The following is a 22,923-nucleotide window of genomic DNA, read 5'->3' as shown; positions in this document are numbered from 1 at the left end:
AGTGGTAGAATCTACCCTGCCACGTGGAAGAATGAATTCAATTCCCAGCCTATAAACCTCATGTGGTGTGTTGCTATGATGCTGCACTGGTTTCAGTGGAGCTTCCAGACTAAGATGGATTAGGAAGAAAGGCTCGGCAACCTACTTCCAAAAATCAGCCAGTGAAGGCCCTCTGGATCACAACAGTCTGATCAGTAACAATCACCGGCACAGTATTTTGTTCCAATGGGTATGTGGTCGCCATATATTGGGGGCTGATTTGAGGGTAGTGAACAAGATGACAACTGGGGGGAGATGGATGCCTAGAGAGGATGGGGCCAGGGATTAGCACCAGGTCTGTTCCTTGGCCCTTCTGCACCTAGAGAGCTGACTGAACATTCCTCCAAAATCCACTGACATGGATTGGAGGGAAGAAGCCATTGTTGCCTGTCCTTGCTGAGGTTGAAGCCCAAACTCAGACCCTTGAGAAGCCCGAAGCCAAGAGTATATGGTTCTGGGTGCCTAAAGTGAGCATCACAGCCTATATGACCATGAGACCAGAAGAACTAGATGGTACCTGGCCACCACTGTCAACCACTTGGAGGGGGGATCAGCGCAGATCCTGGATAGAGTGGGAGAGCAATGTGGAACAAGACTCAAAATCATTAAAAAAAAAAAAAGACCACGTTTGCTGGTCTGATATAGCCTGGTGAGACCCCTGAGATTATGGCCCTGAGCTGTCTTCAGGTCTGGAACTGAACTCACTCCTGTGGCTTCCAGCCAAACAACAGACAGGCATATGGGGTGAACACTTCCATCAGGTAGATACACTCCTTGGAGCAATCAATCTTGGGAGAACAGAGGGCAGTGTTTACACAGGGAGATAGCTTGGGGGCAGGAGTGCATGGGAGGGAAGGACACAGGGAAGAGATAACTATGGGGTCTAAGTGGGAAGAGAGCTGTTACACTATGGGGAATAGTACTTAATGTCGTAAGACAAAATGTGTATGCACTGCTGTACGGAAAATTAATTTGCTCTGTAAACTTGCACCCAAATCACAATAAAAGTTTAAATAAAGTGAGCACCAGCACCAGGCCCATCACCATCAGCACCAGAATCCGGTTCTGCCTTTGCTGCTATCTACCCCTATGGCCCTGGGCAAACCATTTCCAGCCTCTCCCTTCTATACCGGAGGGGTAAGACTAGGTACTGATCAAGAATCCCACCCCCAGTGTGGCACCTTACATCCTTCAGCATGGGCGTGGGGACACCAGCTCTGGGCTGTAGCTAGTCACTTACTCTTGTCAGATTTCTTCTTTTCCTTCTTGGTGTTTGGGTTGCCTTGGTCTCCACCCTCCACCATACACAGACCCCCTTCTGGCTTTTCTTTGGCCTCTCGGGAGCCAGGAAGTCCCTTCCCCTTCTTCTCTTTCATGGTGTCGCTTGCTTTTGCTTTGTCTCTCTTTGATTTCCCTTTGGGAGTCCTGGGGGGTTTTTCTAGGGAAACAGCACTCTCCCCACCCACCCCCGCTGCCAGCTTCTTTTTCTTCTTGCTTTTGGGGGTGCTGGCAGCTGGCTGGTCGCCTGACAACTTCCGCTTGAGGCCCACCCAGGCCTTCTTGCTGCTCTCCTTGGCGGCATCTGCAGCCTTCTTCCTTTCCTGCTCCAGCAGCTCTGCCAGGACCTTTGCCACGGACGCCTGCACCTGGGCCTCGCTCAGGGGCCAGGGCTCGCTCAGGAGGCGCTGGGTGATGTCATTCTGCAAAGCCAGTGTTGAAGTTTGGGGGTTCACAGCCCCCTTCTTGGGCTTCCGAGGCTTCTGAGGCTTTGTACCTGAGGTGGCCTCTCTTCTGCCTACAGAGAGAAGACTTAAGGTCATAGATCTGGGGGGCAGATTTCTCATGAGAGCCAAAGGGGTCTGGGGACAGAATCCACCTTGTACATAGTACAGATGGGGAAAGCAAGGCCCAGTGGTCACTCTGTCCATACCTTTCTACCTGTGTCACATCCCAACTTTATTTCTAATTTAGAGCTCTTTTGTCTTCTCACACTAAAACTCCACTCAAGTCGGGTTAGGGATAGAAAATGACTCCAAAATGCTAATGAAATCCACCAACTTGATGTGACCCTGGCCAGGACCTGGCTCCTCCTCAGGGTCTCAAATTCACTGTTTGTTGAGGGGTTGGATGAACAATGGGTCCTCCTATTGTAAATCCCAGATGTCTAATATGAGTGAAGGCCATGCAAACATGCACCTCAAGTTCATCTGTACACAGTGCACCCACGGCCCTTCCAGGCCTAGGGTCCTGGCGGCCATGCAGCTTTGGAGAGCTGTTGGGTACAATGTACATTCATGTGGCACTGACTAAGCAGGTTTGCTGCCTGCCAGTGACTTCTGCTGCAGCCTTTGTTTAGAATTTTCCACGCCTCTGCACTCCTTTGATAATTGTGTGCTGACTACACGTGTAAAAAAAAAAACCTTCCACAGCCCCCTCTAAAATGTCTCCCTGTGGCATCTGCCTCTGAGAGAGAGAGGAGACCTGGGGAAGTCCGTGAGCAATGACCCCACTCCTGCCCCAGCACAGGGCAGGATGCTGTAGAAGAAGGGGCTGGGGCTGCAGTTAGTACGTGATGCTGCCTAACTTCCTTGGTGACTCGGGAGACTCCCCTCCACACTGGGCTCTGGAAGATGGGCCCAGGATGTGGACCTGGAGTGTTCACCCTGAGAAGCCCAGTGGAGGACTCTTCCATATCAAGAGGCTGGGTCAGTCATTGCTCTGGTAAACTGGCCCATAGTTTCCTTTTCACTAACAATTCTTGGAGTCAGAGGGCAGGGAAAGGGGATAAACAAGTTTAGAGTTTGACACTTTCGGGGGTCAGGTCTTTACTGTTAATTGTCGGGAAAACATCCCTTCGTATCAAAAAGAAGATGCCCGTTTCTCATCTCCAGATGCTGTGCAGATTCTTCCAAACATGGCTCCCAGACCTGTCTGAGCTACCCTGTAAGTCCCAACAACCCACACAGTGCCTAGCTCAACCATCTGCTGGGAAGACATGCCAATAGGGATAGTCGAGAGTGCCAAGACCTCCTCCTTAAGCCAAAGCCACTGCTCCTGTTAACACAGGGGTCACTGGCGTCCTCCAGGGCTAGATAAACCCCAGTTTCCAGGCTGTCCCACACCACAGAGTCAGAGCTGCAGACGTGGGGCCCATGTACACTTTGAAGAACACCCTTGGTCTGATATGGGGTACAAGGTTCCACTCAGAGAGGTTCTGGTGCAGATAGGACCACTGTGGTGGGATACCTCTGTATCCCACTATGTCCCTCCTGTGGCCCTGACTCACCTGTTTTAAGGGACATCGTGGCAGCTGCTTGTTGGGGCTCTGTCTCCAGTTTGCCATCTGGGCCATCTTTGGTGACCGGAGTAGAGGAAACTGAGGGGTTGAGCCTGGGCATGGCTTTTGAAGCCTGGACACTGGCCAGGGTGAACCCAGGAGTCCCATAACCTGAGAGGAGAGACTGAAGAAGCCCAGTGTGAAAGAGGTCCAGCCCCAGCCCCAGCCCCAGCCAGCCCGTGGCACATGGCCTGCTGTAAAGAAAACTACCGGGGCAGAGTGGGCAGGCAGGGAGGCCTAGGCCATTAACCCTTTGAGGTTATCTTCCGCACTTTTTAATACATATTTTAGAAAGATACATATAACACAAATAGAAAATCGCTAACACTAGTTATGTACAGATGGTAATTTTAAAGTAAATCCCATTTGCCAAAATAAAAAGAACGTTTTTGTTTGGGTATTAACTAAAATCAATGGCAACCCTTTCTACAGACTGAAATAGGGCCACACCTGGGGAACTAGGACCATCTTGGTATTTTGCAGACAGGACCTAGCCTACCAGTAACTCATGCCCAGAACCTCTGGGAAATGGAAGAGCCCAGACCCCTAACCTGGGGATAGTCTCAGCCTAAGACTACACCAGGTGGATGGAGCCTGCCAGGCCGGTCCTCCTCACTGCAGTTACCTGGGAAGGCTCCACCACCTCATCCTCACTGGACTCTGTGGTCTCTTCCACCAAGGTCTCCTTCCTGGAGGGCACTGGAGCTACTGGAGAAGCACAGGCATTCTGTTGAGAGTCCAGGGTGGCTTCTGACCCCTCTGCACACTCCTCATCTAAGCTTCTAGCTGTTCCCTCACGGGGTTGTACAGGTCGGGAAACCGGGGCCCAATGTGATATGACCTGGCCAAGGTCTCAGAACAAGTTGAGGCCAGAGCCCAGGGCTCCAGTGGGCTGCCTCTTATCCCCTACCAGGCCCATGTGAACCTTCCATCTCGGCACCCTCACCCGGTCTGTGTGCCAACTTGGCCATCTCACCCGGTCTGTGTGCCAACTTGGCCATCTGGGTCCCCTCAACATCCTGCTCACTCTCTGAAGAGTTGTCACTGCTGTCCTCGCTGTCATCTGAAGTCCCAGAGGCCTTGGCTTTGGGGCCTCCTGAGGGTGTGGCTGTGGCTGGCTGGGCCTCAGGAAGCTTGGGTTTTCCGACCTTGTTGGTCCCTCTTGCCTGGACGGGACTGCTCTGGGCACTCTGCACAGAGGACTTTCCTAGAGCACTGCCAACCTAATTTGGTGAAAGGAGAAAGAGCAGAAGAAAAAAATCAGGGGCAAGAAGACCTGGTATCTAACTAAGCACTCCAGTAAGGACCAGTTACTGTGTCCCGGCCTATTTTGTCCCTCCCATAACTCTCACTGCCATTCCTTCTTACAGATTGGGTAACTGAGGCCCAGGGAGGTTGTGTGTGCCGAGGTCACAGGGCAGGTGAACGGCTGCACTAGGATGAAGCCCGTGCCTGTGCTCTCCCTTTCTCCTGTGGACTTTCATTGTGCGCCCCTCTGGGGCAGGCCCAGAGATGACCATGGCCTTGCCTCTGGGCAGAGAACTGGGTGGTCTCACTCTTGTGCTCCCAACCATCTTCTTTCCTGATCTGTTCCCTCCAGACCAGACTTGTCTGTGAAAAGACCTTGCTCACCCCACTTGAAGGCTGGGTCCTTGCAGTGGGAGACCAGGTCTCATTGGCTTTCTGGGCAAGGACCTTCAGTGCAGCCTGGGTCAGTGGGAGGGAAGCCGGGTTCTTCTTTGTCACCTGTGAGCAGCAAGAGGCAGCCTTTAGCCTCAGGAGCCCTGGGGATGCCCTCTGTGCCATGCCCTGATCAGATCCCGCCTGGCTAGGGTGGGAGGGGACCTAGGGAAGAAGGGAGCCATGGGGCTGGAGTGTGAGGCTGTGAGGTGGGCAAAGGAGCAATGCCACCACCTGGATGGAAAGTGTGTGCTGGACTTCAGGTTATGAGTTAGTCACACTGCTCCTCAGAGGGTGCAAAGGCAATTGCCAGCCCTGGGGTGGGAATCAGCTTAGTAGGTTCCACCACTCCAACTGTCCCTTCATCAAGGACAGGCCTCTAGCCTGGTGGCTGCAACAGCCTCCTAAATAGTCTCCCTGTTGCCACTCTTGTTTCCTACACCCACCAGGAGCCAGAGAGAGAAAACTTCAAAATGAAATTGGGCATGATTCCTTGCCAAAAACCTCCAGCCTCCCACTGTCCTTCAGCTGTTAATGCCAGCTTCACCATGGCTGCCAAGCCTGCGTGCTGTGCCCCTTGCCCCCTGCTACTTCACTCCAGGCTTTCGGTTCCTCTGCCCTCGGTGCCTGCCCAAGCCTGGCATGTACCTGTGACCAGCTGCCTCTGCTGCTTAAATGTCACTTCCTTAGGGAGGCCTTTCCTGCCCATCCTTTCTAAAGCACCCTCTAGGGACCATCCTGACTCCTTGTAGACAGGACCCTGTTTACCAGGAACTCTTGCCCAGGGCCCCTGAGAAAAGGGCCCAAACCTGGAGAATGGCCATTAGATAGCCGGAGTTGGCTTTGGGTCACTCCATTATTCTGTTTCCTTCAAAGCACCTACCATGGTTGGCAAGCACTGTACTTTTTTTTGGTTTTCTTGTTGAATGGCTACTCCCTGCTTGTTAAAGGCTCTGGTGGTGCAGTGCCTAAGGGATTTGACTGCTAAGCCGAAGGCTGGCAGTTCAAAGCCACCAGCTACTCTGTGGGAGGAAGACTGGGCAATCTACTTCTGTAAAGATTTACCACCTTGGAAACCCAATGGGCATCACTATGAGTTGCAATCAATTCGATGGTAGTGGGTTTGGCTTGTTCTTTTGGTCTGCTTGCTAGGGAACTTAATGAGGACAGGGACTCAGCCTGTCTTGTGCTGGCACTGAGCAAAGTCTCAGCACCACCTGCTAGCTGAAGAGCCAGAAGGATAGAGGTTGGATGGGCACAGGTTTCTGGGCCACCTTCTCAGCACCCATGCATGCTCAGTTCATTAGAGTGCATGGGTGGGTGGTGCATTAGCCTCTCTGAGTTAGGAGTGCTTGACTTCCCCAACAGCCAGTCCCAGATCTCTCCTGGATGTTTAGAGGCAGGGGGAGGTACGGTGGACTTCCCTGTCTCAAATGGACAGGGAAAACAAACACAGTGTGACCAGAAGAGCACAAACCCTCTCTGGAGGACTCAGTTTTCTCATATGAATGATGAGCTATGAATTCTACCCTGCTCAGCTTTTCGATTCAGGCAAGGACCACATAAACATGTACTGAAAAGGGTGAGGGCTGGGAAGGATGTGAACAGTGATATTACGAATATCCAAAAGATAACTTCTGTTTTGATATTTTAAAATCAAGAGGAAGAGAAACCAAATCGGAAGCCCGACCACGCTGGGAAACTGATGAGAGTCAAGAATGCCATGTTCCTTATTACTCTTCCTGACAATTCGAGCAGGAGAAGGGAGCCTGGCATCAGGCAGCCATCTCTGGGTGGGTGGTTGAGGGCAATCTAACTACAGCCCAAACAGAGGGTGTGCTGCAGGTGGGGTGGGCAGAGTAGGGGGCCCCCAAATACCTGAGGGGCCGGCGCCATCTGCTGCTTGCTTTCTGCCACACCTCTGGACTCCTTGCTGTTGCTGGCCCCAGCACCACTGGCATTGGGGGCTGTCACTGGTCGGGCAGTAGGTACAGGCATCACATTGGTTCTAATGGCTGAAATGGAGTAGTTAGGGGACATGTCAGACCACAGAAGTCCCAGGGCCTCCCCAGCAACAGTAACCTATTCCAGCCCTTCTTGGGGCCTTGCCCTGTGCTCAGGGCTTACATGGGTGAAACCTGTTTTAATCTCTTATGCCCAAGCATTCCTGGTAGCTCTTTCTCACCATCTTCATTTTACAGGTGAGGAAACCACGGTGGAGGGTGATCAAATAGCTATTGGGGCTGTGACTTAGGCTTTCTGCTTTCCCTCCTCCATGCTTCAAACTTCCATAAAATTTCCTCTTGGCTGGCCAGGCTGTGGCTCATGAGCAAGGTGCTGGAGCACTGGTGCCCAAGGAGATGCTCCTACACTTAGAATAGGCCCTTGGGAGAATCATCATGGCCACATACAAAGGCTCAGGGACAGATATTCACTGTATCACTGCCCATAGAGCAAAGAACACCCCTTAGCTGCTTCCAATATAATACTAAATAAACTAGGGTCTGTCCACCCAAAGGACTACTTCGTAGCCAGAAGAAATCATACTGTAAGTAAGTATGTCATGACCAAAAGAACTATGTTCATAACATATCAAGTGAAGACCACTGAACACTATGACAGTATGATCTCACTTTAAAAACATATGCATGCTGTAGGTTTCTATGAAGTTCTAAAATGCTAAGAGTAATTATTCTAGGTAGTAAGATTACAGGGGATTTTTTTTGTGTGTGTGTTTATATTTATTTAATTGCCCTACCAAGATCCAGTATTATTTCCTCATAAAAACATTATAGTAACAATAACAGTAACATTAACCATTTTTTTGCTACTACTGGTGCAATCAGATTCTCAGAAATTGAACAAAGCCCAGATCTGGCGTTCTCTCCCATTGGTATACGTAATCCTCTCCTAAGATGCCTCTGCTTAGATATCGCCTAACCCCTTCTACATGCCACCAGTGGGGAAGCTCACTACCACCACGACAGCCCACTCCATATTCAGACAGTCAGCTTTTAGAAAGCTCTTCATTAGACTATGCAGAAACCTGGTCCCTGCAGCTTATAGCTACTGGCTGGGGTTCTAACCTTGGGAGTCCCTATGGCAAAGTCCTAAGAAATGTATCTCCAGGACTGTGTATGTGAGTCAGCCCTGCATCCGATGAAGCAATGCAGGCCCGGAGACCCGGCCTAAGCCCCTCCTGGCCAATTAACTTGCTCTGAGACTTGGGCCAGGGCTCTCTCCCCTTGGGCCTCATCTGTGCTCACCAGGAGTCGAGCACTGGGTAGCAGGGATCACGTCCTCATCCTCACTCTCGGAGGAGGAGCTCCTGGCTGTGCTCTCTGAGGCCCGGGCCTTCCTTGGGGCGCTTGCAGCCTGGGCTGGTGCGGGGGTAGCAGCTGGGCCAGCTGGACTACGATTAGGGTCGACAAAAATCAGAGGGGGTTTAATCACCTTGAAAAACAAAAACAAAACACACCCCCCCAGTGATTAAAGGCTTGGCCAGGGAAAGGGAGGTGAGGGTAGGGGAAGGTTTTATAAGGCAAGGGGTCCAATGAGCTTAGGGCAGCTGAGTAATGTCAGAGGCCATTCCAGCTGCCCAGAGCACTCCCAGCCTCCTCCCATGCCACCCACCTACCAAGCCCTGGTGCCACAACACCTCACAACTCACAGGGACCCATCTATCCTTATAGTGAACCCCTGAGATAAGCAGTACCAGCTGTACTATACAGATGGGAAAACTGGAATTCAGAGGATGACAATGATCCTAACTCATACAGCCCAATGAGAGTGGAGCTAGGACCACAATTCGACTTAGTGCTCTCTCATCTGCTGACCTCAGAGACAGACCTGCTATGAAGGCAGGCTCTGAGCAGTGCGCTACCTTGACCAGTGGTGACAGGGAGCGTTGCCAACCCAGCTGCCCCACCCCAAAGATTCCCCACCCCCCGTTTTTTTGAAAAATAGTATTTAATTGCGTTTTTGGTGAAAGTTTACATAGCAAGTTAGGTTCCACACAAAGTGATCAATGACATTAGTTCTGTTTCACATTGTGTCAACATTCTTTTTGTGTTCCATTGTCTAGTAGATTAGTTTTCCTGTCCCCCTTATCTTCTCATCTTTCCTTTGGATGAAATGTTGACCTTTTGGACTCGCACAGGCATTTTTTGTAGAACACTGATCTAATGGGTAATATCCTTTGTGTGTCATTCTGCTTTTCTGTTAGGTGATTTCAGGGGATAGTTTTGGTTCAGGGTTTAAGAGTGTTTCAGGGTGATAATCTCAGGTGGTCCAGTTAGTCTGGCCATTTTCAGTTTTATCCTACATTTTTCTCCCCTTCTAACCATGATCATCTATCATGCTCCTTGGTCAGTGTTCGTGGCCAGGTACCATCTAGTTTCCACTCCAGAGATTCTGATGCAGCACTCCTGGAATGAAGTCTAGGACGCTACCCCCAGTGACACTGACCCAGTTTCTTTAACACATACACTGCAGGGGGCTGGGTGGAAGCAGTAGATTAAGAGTCAGAGACTATTAACCCCAGGCACTGTGTGGCCCTTATTTGAGCTCCTACTTGCAAACATCAAGTATAAAAATCATCATCTATGAAACAGTTGGGGAAATGAGGACACGGACTGGGTAGGTGATGTTAAAAAAGCGCCATCAAGTTTCTTAGCTGTGATACTGTATTGTGATTATGCTTTGCAAACCAACCAAAACAAAAAGGCATGTTTTCCTCATTTAGGAAATCCTGGTAGGTGACAGGACAGGCTGGAGACTGTCTTCAAAATAATCCCAGGGTGTTGGGACTGAGAAGGGGGTTTGGATGAAATGGGAGTGGTCATGGATTGGTAACTGTTATGGTATGTGGGCTTTTGTTTTATCATTCTGTCTATATTTGGGTATGTTTTCAGTTTTCCAATAAAACAAAATGAAAGCAGCAGCAGCAGCAACTCCCTGGTATCCTGCAGAAAAGGCTGGTGGGAAACCAGCTCTAGTGATGCACCCACTGCAGAGCAGGGCCCCTCTGGGTTTCCTTTACACTCATAGCCTCCCCTCCCAAAAGCCCAGCTAACCAGAGCCGGGGAAATCGACTTTGCAGTCCCCACTGTCAGATCTGTGGTGAGTTCTGCTCCCTCTCTGACCAATGGGGAAAAGTAGTGCCAGAAAATAAGGGTGTTGCCTGAGGTTAAGGGCAGAGTCGGAAGTAGAACCCAGGTCCTCTACAATGTCTTGACCACTTTCCACCTCCTTGCCCCCAGGGTGCTGTGCAGACAAAGGTAGAGCAAAAGGCAAAGAAAAGGTGCTCACTTGAGGGTGGGAGTTCTGCTGGGCTTAGGCCCTTCCTACCCCTGTCAAACTGCCTCCCCCGCGGCTGCTCTCATCTGCCACTTCCCAAGCCTTCCTTCCCACGTGATGAAAGAGAGAAGGATGGAAAGTGGGAGAAGGCTTACAGTTGGGGGTGTGGGGAAATCTATATATATGTGAGAAGACAGAGGAACAGATTGTCGGGACGAAGAGGCAACGAACCCACCAAGGCAAACAATAGTGTCTTAGGATGTTAAAAGCAGCTCAGCAGCCAACGCTTCCTCCTCCTAGCTCCACCTGCCCACGCTGCCCCACCCCGGCCTCTGAGCTGTGGGAGGAGGGTGGCGCAGGGGGCCCGGCAGTGGAAGGCAGGGCACAAGGGGACCACCGAGGAACACTGTTGGGGCAGGAGTGCAATGAGTGCAGAGCTCAAAATGGTGGGAGTGGGGAGACCCATTCTGGTCTGCCTCCTCCATGACTTCACTATGTGCTCAAGCCCCTGAGCTTCTTGAGCCTCACTTTCCCCCTGTATTGAATGGAACACTGGTAAGTCCCAGTACGGCTTCACTCACTGGAGGGATTCTGGTGCACTTTGGAAACTGCAAAGCACAGTACACACAGGGATGCCGAGAGAGGGTTTCCTTCTGGGGGAGTTATAAAAACCTAAGGTTTAAACAGTGAAACCATCCATTCCCTGGACAATGTTGAGCACTGCAGCCCCAGAATCCAGGGACCTCATCCTGTCTGCAGGTCCCTGTGCCTCAGAACTAAGCCTGGGGATCTTCCAGGCAGTATCTATTACCCACTCTCCCAGCTAAGCTCAGCAAAACCTTGCTCTCATTCCAGCAAGTGTGGGCACAGTAGGGGTTTTCATCATTTAGAACTGACCCCAGATAAGGGACATAGCCCAAAGACACCCAAGGTAACAGAGCTCCAAAGGGCATACTTTTTCACAACAGCCTGGGGGCTGGTTAACAGATCTTAGGCCAGCCTCACCAGAGAGAGCTCAGAAAGTAGTCCCCGAGATCCTTGTACACCAGGGTTGGAGAAGGCCAACAAGAGTACCCTTCTCCAGCACCTGCCACAGGACAAGTGGCCTCACCAGGGTTACCAGCAGACTGGTGCCAGAGCCAGGACTGGATGCAAGCTTTCCAGGTACCAGGCAGGAGCTCCTTCCAGGGCCAATCTCACTAGGGCTCTGATTGAACACCTCAATTTAGTTTTTTACAGGGTCTCTCTTTCTCCCTGACTGGATCTAAAGCTCTGAGGGCAAAGCCTAGGTCTTTTTTATTTGGTAACCGACCCCCGCCCCCTTCCAGACCCCAGCAGAGACCCTGGCCCATATTTATGTTCAGCACTAATAGGGCTGAGTCACAGACCAACCCCTAAAGTGTGTCTCAGTACAGGAGGGTGGGTTCCATCTTGTAAGTGGGGAGACTGAGGTACAGTCACGGGGCCTGGGAATGGAGCGACAATCCCCTTCCCTGCTTCCGGGCCTGGCATCGATGGGCTAATAATAAAAATAGAGAATGAAGCTTGTCAATAGACAAGTACTCGATAAATGCATAATAACGGTAATAATCATAATTACTGAGTTAAGGATTAAAGAGCTAAAAATCCCCCAGCTAGGCAGAGGCTCAGCATCCCCAGGCTTCCCTGAATCTTCCTGGGGGAACGCGCAAAATGCCGACTTTCTTCTTTTTTAATAGGGACTCCAGAATCTTCAAGACTAACGTACCAATTAAATGGTTCAGTTTAAGCATGATGTTCATTTTAATTGTGTTAGTCCGCCCCCGCAGAGAAAGGCGAAGCAGCCCCCTCCCTCCCAGCTGTTTCCATCCCGCTCAGGGAGGACTCCACAAAGAAGCTCCACTAGAAGGGTGAGGCCCAAGCCCTGCTTGCTCTCCTTTTTCCCCACAGAAGAAACTCCCTGGTGTCAGGGGACTGTAGGGTGGCACGTCAGAGTATAGTCTGCCTGAGTTCACACCAGGTCTGCTGCCCCTTTCTGGCTGTGTCATGCTAGGGCAGCTCACTCAACTCCTCTGAGCCTCATTCCCGCCTCCTTACAATGGAAAGACAAATAGGGTTGTGGGGACTAAACAAATTACTGCCAAGTACAGGGCTCAACACAGGTGATCAGCCCAAAGTAAAGGGTCAGTGTTAGCTACAGTTGCTCATGACTACTTTTGTAATCTGTGTTATTGAGAAGGAACCCTGGAGGCACAATGATAGAGCACTCAGCTGCTAACTGACAGGTCCTTGGTCTCAACCTACCAGTGGCTTCATAGGAGAAAAGACCCAGTGATCTGCTCTCCTAAAGAATAAAGCTTCGAGAACAATGTGGAACAAAACTCAAAATCATAAAAAAAAGACCAGGTTTGCTAGTCTGATAGAGCCTGGTGAGACCCCTGAGACTATGGCCCCTAGTTATCCTACAGGTCTGGAACCAAGTTCATTCCTGTGGCTTCCAGCCACACAATAGCCAAGCATATGGGATGGGCATTTACATTGGTAGATACACTCCTTGGAGTGATCAATCGTGGAAGAACAGAAGGGTAGTGTTTGCACAGGGAGACAGCTCAGGGGGGTGGAAGTGGGAAGAGAGCTGCTACATTGTAGGGAATTACAGTCAATGTCATGAGACAAAATGTGTATGAACTGCTGTATGAAAAACGAATTTGCTCTGTAAACTTCCACCCAAATCACAACAAAAATTTAAAAATTAAAAAAAAAAAGAATAAAGCCTTGGAAACCCTATGGGCAGTTCTACTCTGTCATATAAGGTTACTATGAGTTGGAATTGACTTTACAGAAGTGAGTTTTTTGGTTTTGGTGGTGCAGTGGTTAAGTGCTTTGCTTGGCTGCTAACCAAAAAAGTCAGTGGTTCAAAACCACCAGCCACTCCACAGGAGAAAGATGTGGTAGTATGTGTCCGTAAAAATTACAGACTTGGAATCCCTATGGGACAGTTCTACTCTGTCCTGTAGGGTCACTATGAGTTGGAAAAGACTCGACGGCAACAGGTATGAGTCAGAATTGATTCAACAGCTCACTACAATATTCTACTGAGAAGAGAAAGGCAATGAGTATCCCATCACTGGAAGGGTACAAGCAGTAGCTGCCTGCCCCTGGAGAATGAACAATAAGGACACAATAGGTGATTTGGAAGAGGAGATAGTCAATGGCCTCCACCAGCCTGTGATGTAGCAGGATTCCAGCATCTCTAGTTAGGTCCCAGGAGGGGAAATGGGACACTCTAAGGAACCAGGCAGAAGATGCCAGGAGCCTGAGGCTTGAGGAGGACAAAGGCCTCCAGGGCCTTAGGAGCTTTAAGATTTAATGGGAAGGTATGCCACAGGATCTTGAGCAAGGGTCTCAGGTGAGGCCCAGGGAGTTATTATGCACCCTTCAGAGAAGGCACCCAGTCCCAAACAAGGCATGGGGACATATATGGAGCCTGAAATTAGCGTTTGTGCCCTTTTTTGGCCTCTTACGGTTCATGAGAACTTGGGAACCATTTCAACTTGTAGGGCCTCGATTCCTATCATCTAGGGCAACACCACCTGCTCTCCTGTTAATAAGAGACACCTCATATTGGGCAGGGGACTATGCACAGCAAGACAGAGGCATCATTACTGCCCGTTTTACAGCTGAAACATTTGAGCCTCAGAATGGTTGTGGCATTTGACCAATGTCATGGAGCTGGTGAGGTAGAGTCATGATCCAGTCCTATGCTATTTGGCTCTGAAGTCTATATATTCAATGACACTCTGCTCCTTTCCTCATGAGGCTACTGTAAAGAGGAATGGTTCAAATAAAGGAAAGAGCTCTGGAAATTGTGAAGTGCCATTAAAACATAAGGAGGGATGCAAGCTTTTCCATGGGGGGAAACGTGTTTTCACCCTGAGAGGCCCACTAACCCAGGCGTAGCCTACCTGGCCTGACGGCAGCTCTTCCTCGCTGGTCTCTGAGGACTCCTCTGAACTTTTCTCTGGGGCAGCTGGTGCCAGGGTCTTGCTTCTGGCCAGTTTGCAGTTTCCCTCCTTCTGAGGAGACAAGATCTGAATAAGCACATCGGGTGTGGGGGGATGTGTTAGCTGAGGAGAGTACAACTGAGGGACCAGGAAATCTGGGGCTCCCTTCTAGCTGCAAGGGCGGGGCAACTGCAGCCAATGAGTAACAGCCCTCACAGGTTCTGGCTCTCCCATCCTGCACACACACAGGGCTACTGCTGGCCTGGCAGACCCCAGAGCCACCGGAAACACATGCCTCCACCCGTTATTCTCTCTCCAGACCTGATTCTGAACTTGAAAGGGACATATGACTCAGATGCAATGAGAATCTGAGGGCTAGAGTGCTGTTGGTTCAGTGCTCTGAAGGAGAGGTGGCAGCAGCCTGGGACGAGGGTACAGGAATGAGCCAGTAGCCCAAGCACAGCTCACACCTAGTCATGACACTCCTGACTAACAGTACCCCAATGGCTGCCATCCCTTCCTGCCAGGCCAAGCACAAATGAGGGGGCTGAGTTAGTGAGAGGAGTCTGCATGGTACAAACTGTTAACATGCTCGGCTACTAACCGAAAAGTTGAAAGTTTGAATCTACCCAGAGGCACCTTAGAAGACAGGCCAGGCAATCCGTTTCTGAAAACCCTATGGAGCACTGTTCTCTCATACATGAGGACACCATGAGTTGGTGTTGATTCGAGGCAACTGGTTTTTTGGCTTTGTGGGAACTGTAGTCAAGGGGCCAAAGGAAGAGGACTCAGAAAGTAAGAAGGCACTGTCAGACAGTGAACACTGGTAGTGAGAAGGCAGCACTGGTAGTGATGCCAGCTCAGGTCCAGGAGAAGCAGAGGACAGCCCTGTGCTTTCCTACCTGCTCAAAGGTTCCACCTTTTGCTACACAAGTTACACCCAGAAAAGTGGGACCCACATTGACTAAGCTTCCAATTTTTCATGAGAAGCTAGAAGATTCTGATTTGTATGTCTAAATGGGAACTATAGTGCACACTGCTGGCTGCCTCCCCAGTGCCTTCCTTGCTAATAAACCTACTACATGCTTTGGGGAAGGTGACCCCTCTCCCAGCCAATTACAGGAACGCCAGGACCCTCCTCACTGCCTGGCTTTGTACAGGGAACATATACCCAAAGTCTGGCTGAAGGAGAAGTTGGGTGGGGAGACTTCCTAGTTCTCTGGGAGCCAATGCAGCCCTTCTGTGACAATGAGGCTAGTAGAATATAAAAGTACAAGAAATCTGGGTCACCAATGATATTGAGCTGCTGAATCAACTACCTTTACAGTCACTCTACTCTGGGAATTCCTACACTGTGAGATAGTCAATCCCCTTACGGTTCAAGCTCTTTTGAACTGGGCTTTCTCCTGTAGCCTAAGGTGTTGACTGATACAGCAATTTAGAATCAAAAAACAAAAAATAATTCCCAGGTGTGATAGTTGAGCTATGTGTCAACTTGGCTGGACCACAATTCTGTGTGGTTTAAACTGTTGTGATGTGGTTATTCTCATGATGGGATCAGATGATTATCTTTTGAGCAGGCAATCTGTTGAAAGGGAGTTTCCCTAGGGGTGTGGCCTGCTTCTAGTATATCTATGGACATTCCGGGAAAAGAGTCATTCTTCTGTGGATCGGGATTCTGTTGTGCTGCCTACAACTGTCTGTGAGTGAACAATCCACCATTCAGCCTGGAGATCTTGGATTCATCATTTGTTGGAGTCAACAGCTGGTGTACTGCCTGCCAGCCTTGAGCTCCTCAGCCCCTGCGGCTGCAAGAGTTGGGAAAAGCCTCCAGCTTGACGTTTGATCCAGGAACTTCAGACTTGCCAGCTTCTATTAAGTGTGAGCCATTTTCCTAAGATAAATTTCTCTCTCTATAAATATATATATATATAAGCTTTACTGGTTTTGTTTCTCTAGAGAACCCAGTCTAACACACCAAGCTAAAACACAACTGGGGACTCTTTTGTCCTTAGTCTGGCACTCAGGCTCTCCACAATGTCACTAATAACTCCCAGATTCATATTATGACCTTCTTGCCCCAAGGACTTTCCTCTACATCTATGTCTGGTATACGCTTGGTCTTCTTTCAAGCTCATCCCCTTCTCTGGCCTTTCAGAGACCTGTACTCCCTGTTGTCAGAACACCATCAGAATTTTCTACAGAAATCCCATCATCCTGTCTCACCCTACAGACTATAATCTCCTAAAGGGCAGGGCTAATGTCTTTCACCCCTTAATCTCGATCAATAAGACAGAGGGTTCTACAGTTGGTTTGTTAAGCCAATGGCAGAGATTAGTGCCAGGAGAAGCCTCAGCTCACAGAATTCTTGGTACTTGTTTTACTCTTAAGGAAAACAGAAATCTAAGACAGGACTGAGTGTGGCCTGGCACTGGATTTCTAGCTTCTCTTAAGAAATGGAAGACCTAGCTACATTGAAGGGCATTTCCAAGGTCAAGATCAGCTGCAGCTGATAAGGGCTGTTCCTCTAGATGTGGCAAGAGTTCTCCTGTTTGCCCTAGGTGCCACTACTCCCTACTGTCGTCTCTCCTGACACCAAGGCTCAATGTCAGGTGCCATCTATAGCCTCCATTTGGCTTGTGTTAACTATTTCTCTTACACGCCTAAACCTTGTTAACTCATTGCCATGGAGCTGAATCTGACTCACAGCGACCCCTCCTTGGGTTTTCAAGGTGGTATCTCTATGGCTGTAGATTGCCCAATCTTCCTTCTGAGGAGTGGCTGGTGGGTTTGAACCACCAGTCAAATGCAGTCAAATGCCTTAGGTATTACGCCACCAGAGCTCCGAAACCTTGTTAAGCACTATAGTTTGGCACCCTGGACTTTTACAGGACACAACCACCATGCCACCCTCTGAAAACAAAGGGAAAATCACCCCGATCAAAGAAAGATTCTCATTCCTTCTCTTCCCATTCCCTAGAGTCCAGTCTTCTCAATTAGCCAGCTGGGACCTGCCTAGAGAGATACACCTGTCCAGGTGAGGACCCAAGCCTGGGTGAGGGATGTGACTTCCTTCACTTTCCCACAACCTCATGGTACCTGCACCACAGACTGAGCCTCCTTGTCACTCTCTGACTGTGACATCTTTGGGTTCTTGGTCTCGTTTGCCATGGTGGGAGTTGCTGGTTTAGCCTTCCAGGGGGCTGGTGTGTCTGCTCGTGCTGTGGAGGCCTTAGTAGACATGGGAGTGCCCAAGACACCTTTCCTCGGGGAGGCCTTGGTTTGCGGGGTTTTCACAACAGGTTTCACCTAAGGATACATGGAGGAAGGACAGCAGTTAGGGAAAGAGATCCCACAGTCAAAGCCCTAATCTGCAGTTTTCCTTCCCTGCCTGGCCCTGAATGTAAGTTCTGACCAAGGAAGAGCAGGTGCAGGTGGCTGGGAGATTTGCATGGATAGCTGCCTCCTCATCAGGCCTCACCTGGGCGGATGTCACAGCTGCTGGTGCCTCATCCTCACTGTCTGAGTCTTCCTCGCTGCTGCTGTCTGAGTCCTCCTCTGGCTTCCCTGCCTGAGTGGCTGCAGGCTCTATTTCTCCAGGGGGTTCTGGGACAGCCCCTTTCCCTGGGGTCCCTTTGGTGGAGGCTGAGGCTGTTTTGACCTGGGGAGCTTTCCTTGATGGCTTCACCTAGAGTGACAGGGATGGAATCAGGGAGGGGACCCACTGGAGGGGGTCCTAGCCCCATGCAGAGGGCTCCTGACGCAGAGGCAGAAGCACAGGCTGCCCTCTGCTCCTCCCCTGGGTCTTACCTGCGCTGGTGTCTCCTCACTGCTGTCTGAGTCTTCTTCCTGGGACCCCTTGAATGCCCCTGTCTTGGCCTGGGCTGCTACAGCCACTGCCTTCCCCACAGCTGGTCCAGACACCTGGCCCTGCACCAAGACGGCACTGCTTTGGGGAGTTCCCACTGGTGGCTTTACCTGAATTGTGAGGAGATAACAGTATTGGAGACGGATATGAATAGCATGGTTCCTTTGAGGTTAAGTTCCCATCTATGGCACAGTTGCTGGGCAGTCGCTCCCACCTGTGCAGGGCCCTTGTTTGGGCTGTGGTCAGTGCTTGGTCATCCTCCTCTCTGCCCCAACCCTCTTGTGGCTTTGGCCCCACTTGCCTTGGTTGGGGACACCAGTTCGGCTTGCGTATCTGCAGTGTTCACTTTTCCAGGAGCTGATGCTGCCCTTTTGACTGAAGACACTCTGGAAGAAGCTAGGCTGGCTTTGGTCTGAGGAATTTTCACTGAGGCCTTCACCTGGAAGGAGAAAAGGGGATTAAGGAAGGAAGAAGGTGAGTGGCAGGAGAACAGTTAGCTGAGAACACTGCTTCTGGAGTCAGAATGGATGACTTTGGATTCTGGATCCTCCATTTAACAGTGGTGTGAGCCTAAGCAAGTCACTGACCTCACTGACACCAGTTTCCTCCTCTGTAAAACAGGAATATGATTAAGAGCTTCGCTCCTACCTGGAAGGCTGATGGTTCAAATGCACCCACAGGTGCCTTGGAAGGAAGGCCTGGTGGTCTACTTCCAAAACCAGTTCTTGAAAACCCACCATATTGGAGGGCAGTTCTACTCTGACACATGTGGGGCTGCCATGAGTCACTGTTTCCATCAACAATGAAAACGAAATCTGGGAATTCACTCAGATTTCACTCTGGAAATTAAACAGCTCCTTCTAAATAATCAATGAACCAAAGAATGAAAATACACAACATTTCAAAATTCATGAGAGGAAGCTAATGTAGTTCTTAAAGGGAAATCTATAGCTTTGAATATTTTTATTAGAAAGAGAGAAAATCAGTAATCTAGGATTCAAATTTAAGAAGTTAGAAAAAGAACAAATCAAGTTCAAAATAAAGGAAGACATAAGAAATACCAGAGTGGAAATTAAAGAAAGAGGAACTACCAAGAAAACTATACAAAAAGTCAATGAAACCAAAAGTTGGTTCTTTGAAAAGAACAAAATTGATAAATCTTTAGTTGGATTGACCAAGAAAAAGAACAGAAAATACAAATTACCAAAAGTCAGGTAAGAAAGAGGGATATCACTATAGATGTTAGAGAAATTAAGGGAATTATAAGGTAATATTATGAACAATTTTATGCAAACTAGACAACTTAGATGAAACAAATTCCTAAAAAGAAATTTATTAACAAAACTGATTCAGGAAGATATAAAAAACCAAATGGACCTGTATCAATTACAGAAATTCATTTAGTAATTAAAAATCTTCTCATACACATACAAAAAATCCAGGCCCATATGGCTTCACTGGTGAGTTTTATCAAACATCTATGAAAAAAGTTACACCAATCCTACATAAATTCTTTCACAAACCAGAGGAGAAGGGAAAGGGAATACTTCCCAACTCATTTTATGAGGTATCACCCAGATACCAAAGCCAGACAAAGATATTAAAAGAAAACTACAGACCAATATTGTTTATAAACATGAATTTTTAAAAAACACATTAGCAAACAAATCCAGCAACATATAAAAAAGGGATACACCATGACCAAGGAGCTTTATTCCAAGAATGACAGGTTGATTTAATACCTAAAAATCAATGCCATCATATTAATCATCATTATAAAGAACAAAAATCATATGATCATCTCAAGAGACACAGAAAAAACATTTGACAAAATCCAACTTCCATTCATGGTAAGAGATCTCAATAAAACAGGTAGAATTTAATAAAGGGCATCTATGAAAAGCTTATAGCTAACATCACATTTCATGGTAAAAGACTGAATGCTTTCTCACCTAAGATCAGAAATCAGGCAAAGGTGTCGCTCTCACCACTACTATTTAACTTTGTACCACAGGGTTCTACCCAAGGCAATAAGGCAAAAAAATAAAAACACAAAGAAATAAAAGACATCATGGGAAAGGAAAAAGTAAAATTGTCTTTACTTGCAGATTCATGACCTATATGTAGAAATTCCTAAGGAATTTACAAAAGTCACTATGACTGAAAAAGTTCAACAGAGTCACAGGACCTAAGATCAACACACAGCACAAGGTCAGGCCCAGAAGCATTCCAACATTCATTCAGTCATTCACCAAACACTGAGCATCTCTTATGGCCTTCTCATACAAGGGCTGTCTTCTTATGGCATTCATATCCTGAATAATTTCTTTCCTGAATCTCTGGCGCATTTGGTTTTCCTCAACTAATCCTTAGTCTTAGCTATTTTTTTTCATTTGTTTTGAACCCCAATCCGTAAATGATGGTTTACTTTGAACTGGCTGGGTACCTCTGAGCAGATAATTGACACTGACCTCATCTGACTCATTTCTGGCCCCAGCACGGTATAGGACCCAGTTAGTGTATACCAGCATTTTGAAGGTGAGGCCATGCAACTACTATTTCATTTAATCCACATAATAAATCCCCAAAGGTATAGTTACTATTCTTATTGTATAGATGAAAGCAAGGAAAAGAAGATGGTCAACAAGACTCTTCCTATCAGCCCAGCCTGTTTTAGCAGAGGCTCTTCAAGGCCTTTGAAGCTAGGAGGCACTATCTTCTGACAGGACAACTGGCTATAAAGCCAGGCCCCCAGAGAGGGTTAGCAGCTCTACTTTTCATCCTGACAGCAAGTAAGGCCCATCTCAGTGGCTGGAGCACATTTTGGCCAAAATATGGCAGAAGGAAGTAGGAAAGGAAAGGCTTTACAGGCAGGAACCTGGGGCCCAGCTTTGACCCCCACTGTCTGGCTGAGCTGTAGCAACTAAACAACCCTCTGAGCTCCAATTTCCTCTCTCACAAACCAAAGCAAATGAATCACCCACCTCATAGTACAGGTGGGAGGCTTAAATGAAAAACAAATATTTAAATGTTCTGTAAAATGAAACTTAGTAAGGGAATGGGTGTGGAACATGTCTCAGGAAGGGGCACTGGCATAGTATAAAACCTCAGCAGAGGAATCATAGGACCACGGGTCACATAAGCCAACAGCAAGGGGGACAAAAAATCCATAGAAATGCATGCTCTGGTACAGAGGGAAAAAGAAATGACTAATTTCTGAGTGGTTACTGGGGGAAAAAAAAAGAGACAATTAAAAAATAATACACTGTGGGTGGGTGAGTATGGAGAGGGTGCTCTTCCGGGGTGGGAGATATGACTCTTGATTCTGTTCCACACTAGCACCACCCACCTCATGAGGACAGAGCTTGCTGTGTGCAGGCTCTGGGCTAGGTATGAAAGGGGAGAGTACCTTAAATTCTCTCCCAACCTAGTAAGGATCAATTTCTAATTTAAAGAAGGGTATGCAAGCACCAATGGATTGCATCGCTTGTCTGAGCTCAGCTGGGATTCAAACCCAGGTAGTCTGGCTCCAAACCTCCTGCCATTCGTTCCTATGTCACCATCTCCCTCCAGTGATTCTACCATAATGTCTTGCTTGTGGCAACTTATCTGAGCCAGGCACCTTTCCAGCCCCTGACCTTTGCATAGGCTGGTCTCTCTGCTTGGAATATTTTACCCCTCTACTTCACCTGGCTAGTTCTTTCAGCCTAGTTTTGATGCCATTTCCTGAAAGAGGCCCTCTGTCCTGAAACCTTCTAGATGGTATCATCTGCCATGATCTCCTGGCCCAGGTACACACTATCTCAATCCTTAACATACCATGCTGGAATAACCTATACACATGTCCATGTCCCACTCATTTAGGCTGGGACCTCCCTGAGGGCCGGTCCACAGGAACACCAGACTAGGACAGTTCTTGGCAGAGTGGTACTACTCTATATAGCTTGTGGTAGGAATAGGTAATCTCTGTGAAACTAAAAAGGCCATGAAAGAGACCCTGGACTTTAATGGGCAAAACCAGAGTAAGAAACAGAATGAGGCTGAATTGAGGTTACCCCTGAGCTTCTGTACTCCCAGAGGCAAGAGTAGACTAGACAAGGCCATCCTCGGCCCTGCCCTGGGCATGGATGTGGGAGGCATGAGAGTCTCCTCCCAGGCTTCACCTGTGCTGCAGTCATGGCTGAGGGTGCCTCCTCACTGTGTGATTCCTCCTCACTGCTCTCTGAGTCTTCGTACTTCTCAGTTTTGATCTGGGCGGCTGTAAACCCTGCCTTCCCAGGGAGGACTGGGGTGGTCCCAGGCCCTACAGGCCCCTTGGCAGGGGCCAAGGCAGCTTTCCCTTGGAGGCTTTTCTCCACAGACTTTGCCTGGAACAGTAGGAGGAAGAGAGGCGTTTCACAGGAACCCAAAGGGCCATGTGGGACCAGCCCTGAGGACAGCCAAGCAAACTAAAAGCCTCACCTGCCCCATTGCTGCTGCAGAAGCTGTCTCCTCCTCCTCACTCTCCTCCTCACTGCTCGAAGAAGACTCCTCCTTTGGCCTCTGGGCACCCCTAGCCATAGCTGGGGATGCTGTGGAGGCTGGAGAAGTTGTTGTTCCTGCTTTCCAAGGGGCTGGAGTCCCCACTCGTACTGGGGGGACCTTGGTAGATGCAGGGGTGCTTTTCCTTGGGGAGGCCTTGGTCTGGGGAGTTTTCATGGCCGGTTTTGCCTGAGAGG

At 48.9% G+C, this 22,923-nt stretch overlaps 1 protein-coding gene across 1 annotated transcript in view; it reads right to left on the bottom strand.

The window, feature by feature from the left end:
- The window catches only part of TCOF1 (treacle ribosome biogenesis factor 1), a 42,776-nt gene that overhangs the window by 1,989 nt on the left and 17,864 nt on the right, over positions 1–22,923 (bottom strand). The window contains exons 12-23 of the mRNA XM_007943654.1: positions 22,667–22,915; positions 22,369–22,572; positions 18,507–18,644; positions 18,148–18,315; positions 17,819–18,025; positions 8,323–8,509; positions 6,935–7,071; positions 5,009–5,122; positions 4,353–4,599; positions 4,002–4,081; positions 3,326–3,500; positions 1,280–1,834 (exon numbers count right to left, since the gene is read on the bottom strand). Of these exons, the coding sequence (XP_007941845.1) occupies positions 1,280–1,834; positions 3,326–3,500; positions 4,002–4,081; positions 4,353–4,599; positions 5,009–5,122; positions 6,935–7,071; positions 8,323–8,509; positions 17,819–18,025; positions 18,148–18,315; positions 18,507–18,644; positions 22,369–22,572; positions 22,667–22,915 (2,461 nt within the window). The remainder of the gene's footprint in view (positions 1–1,279; positions 1,835–3,325; positions 3,501–4,001; positions 4,082–4,352; positions 4,600–5,008; positions 5,123–6,934; positions 7,072–8,322; positions 8,510–17,818; positions 18,026–18,147; positions 18,316–18,506; positions 18,645–22,368; positions 22,573–22,666; positions 22,916–22,923) is intronic.

This window comes from Orycteropus afer, unplaced genomic scaffold (genome assembly GCF_000298275.1).
Source record: "Orycteropus afer afer isolate SDZICR_OR568_19922 unplaced genomic scaffold, OryAfe1.0 scaffold00110, whole genome shotgun sequence".
Lineage (NCBI taxonomy): Eukaryota > Metazoa > Chordata > Mammalia > Tubulidentata > Orycteropodidae > Orycteropus > Orycteropus afer.
Note: the sequence above shows the minus strand (reverse complement) of the source record. Positions and strands in the feature narration are given on the sequence as shown.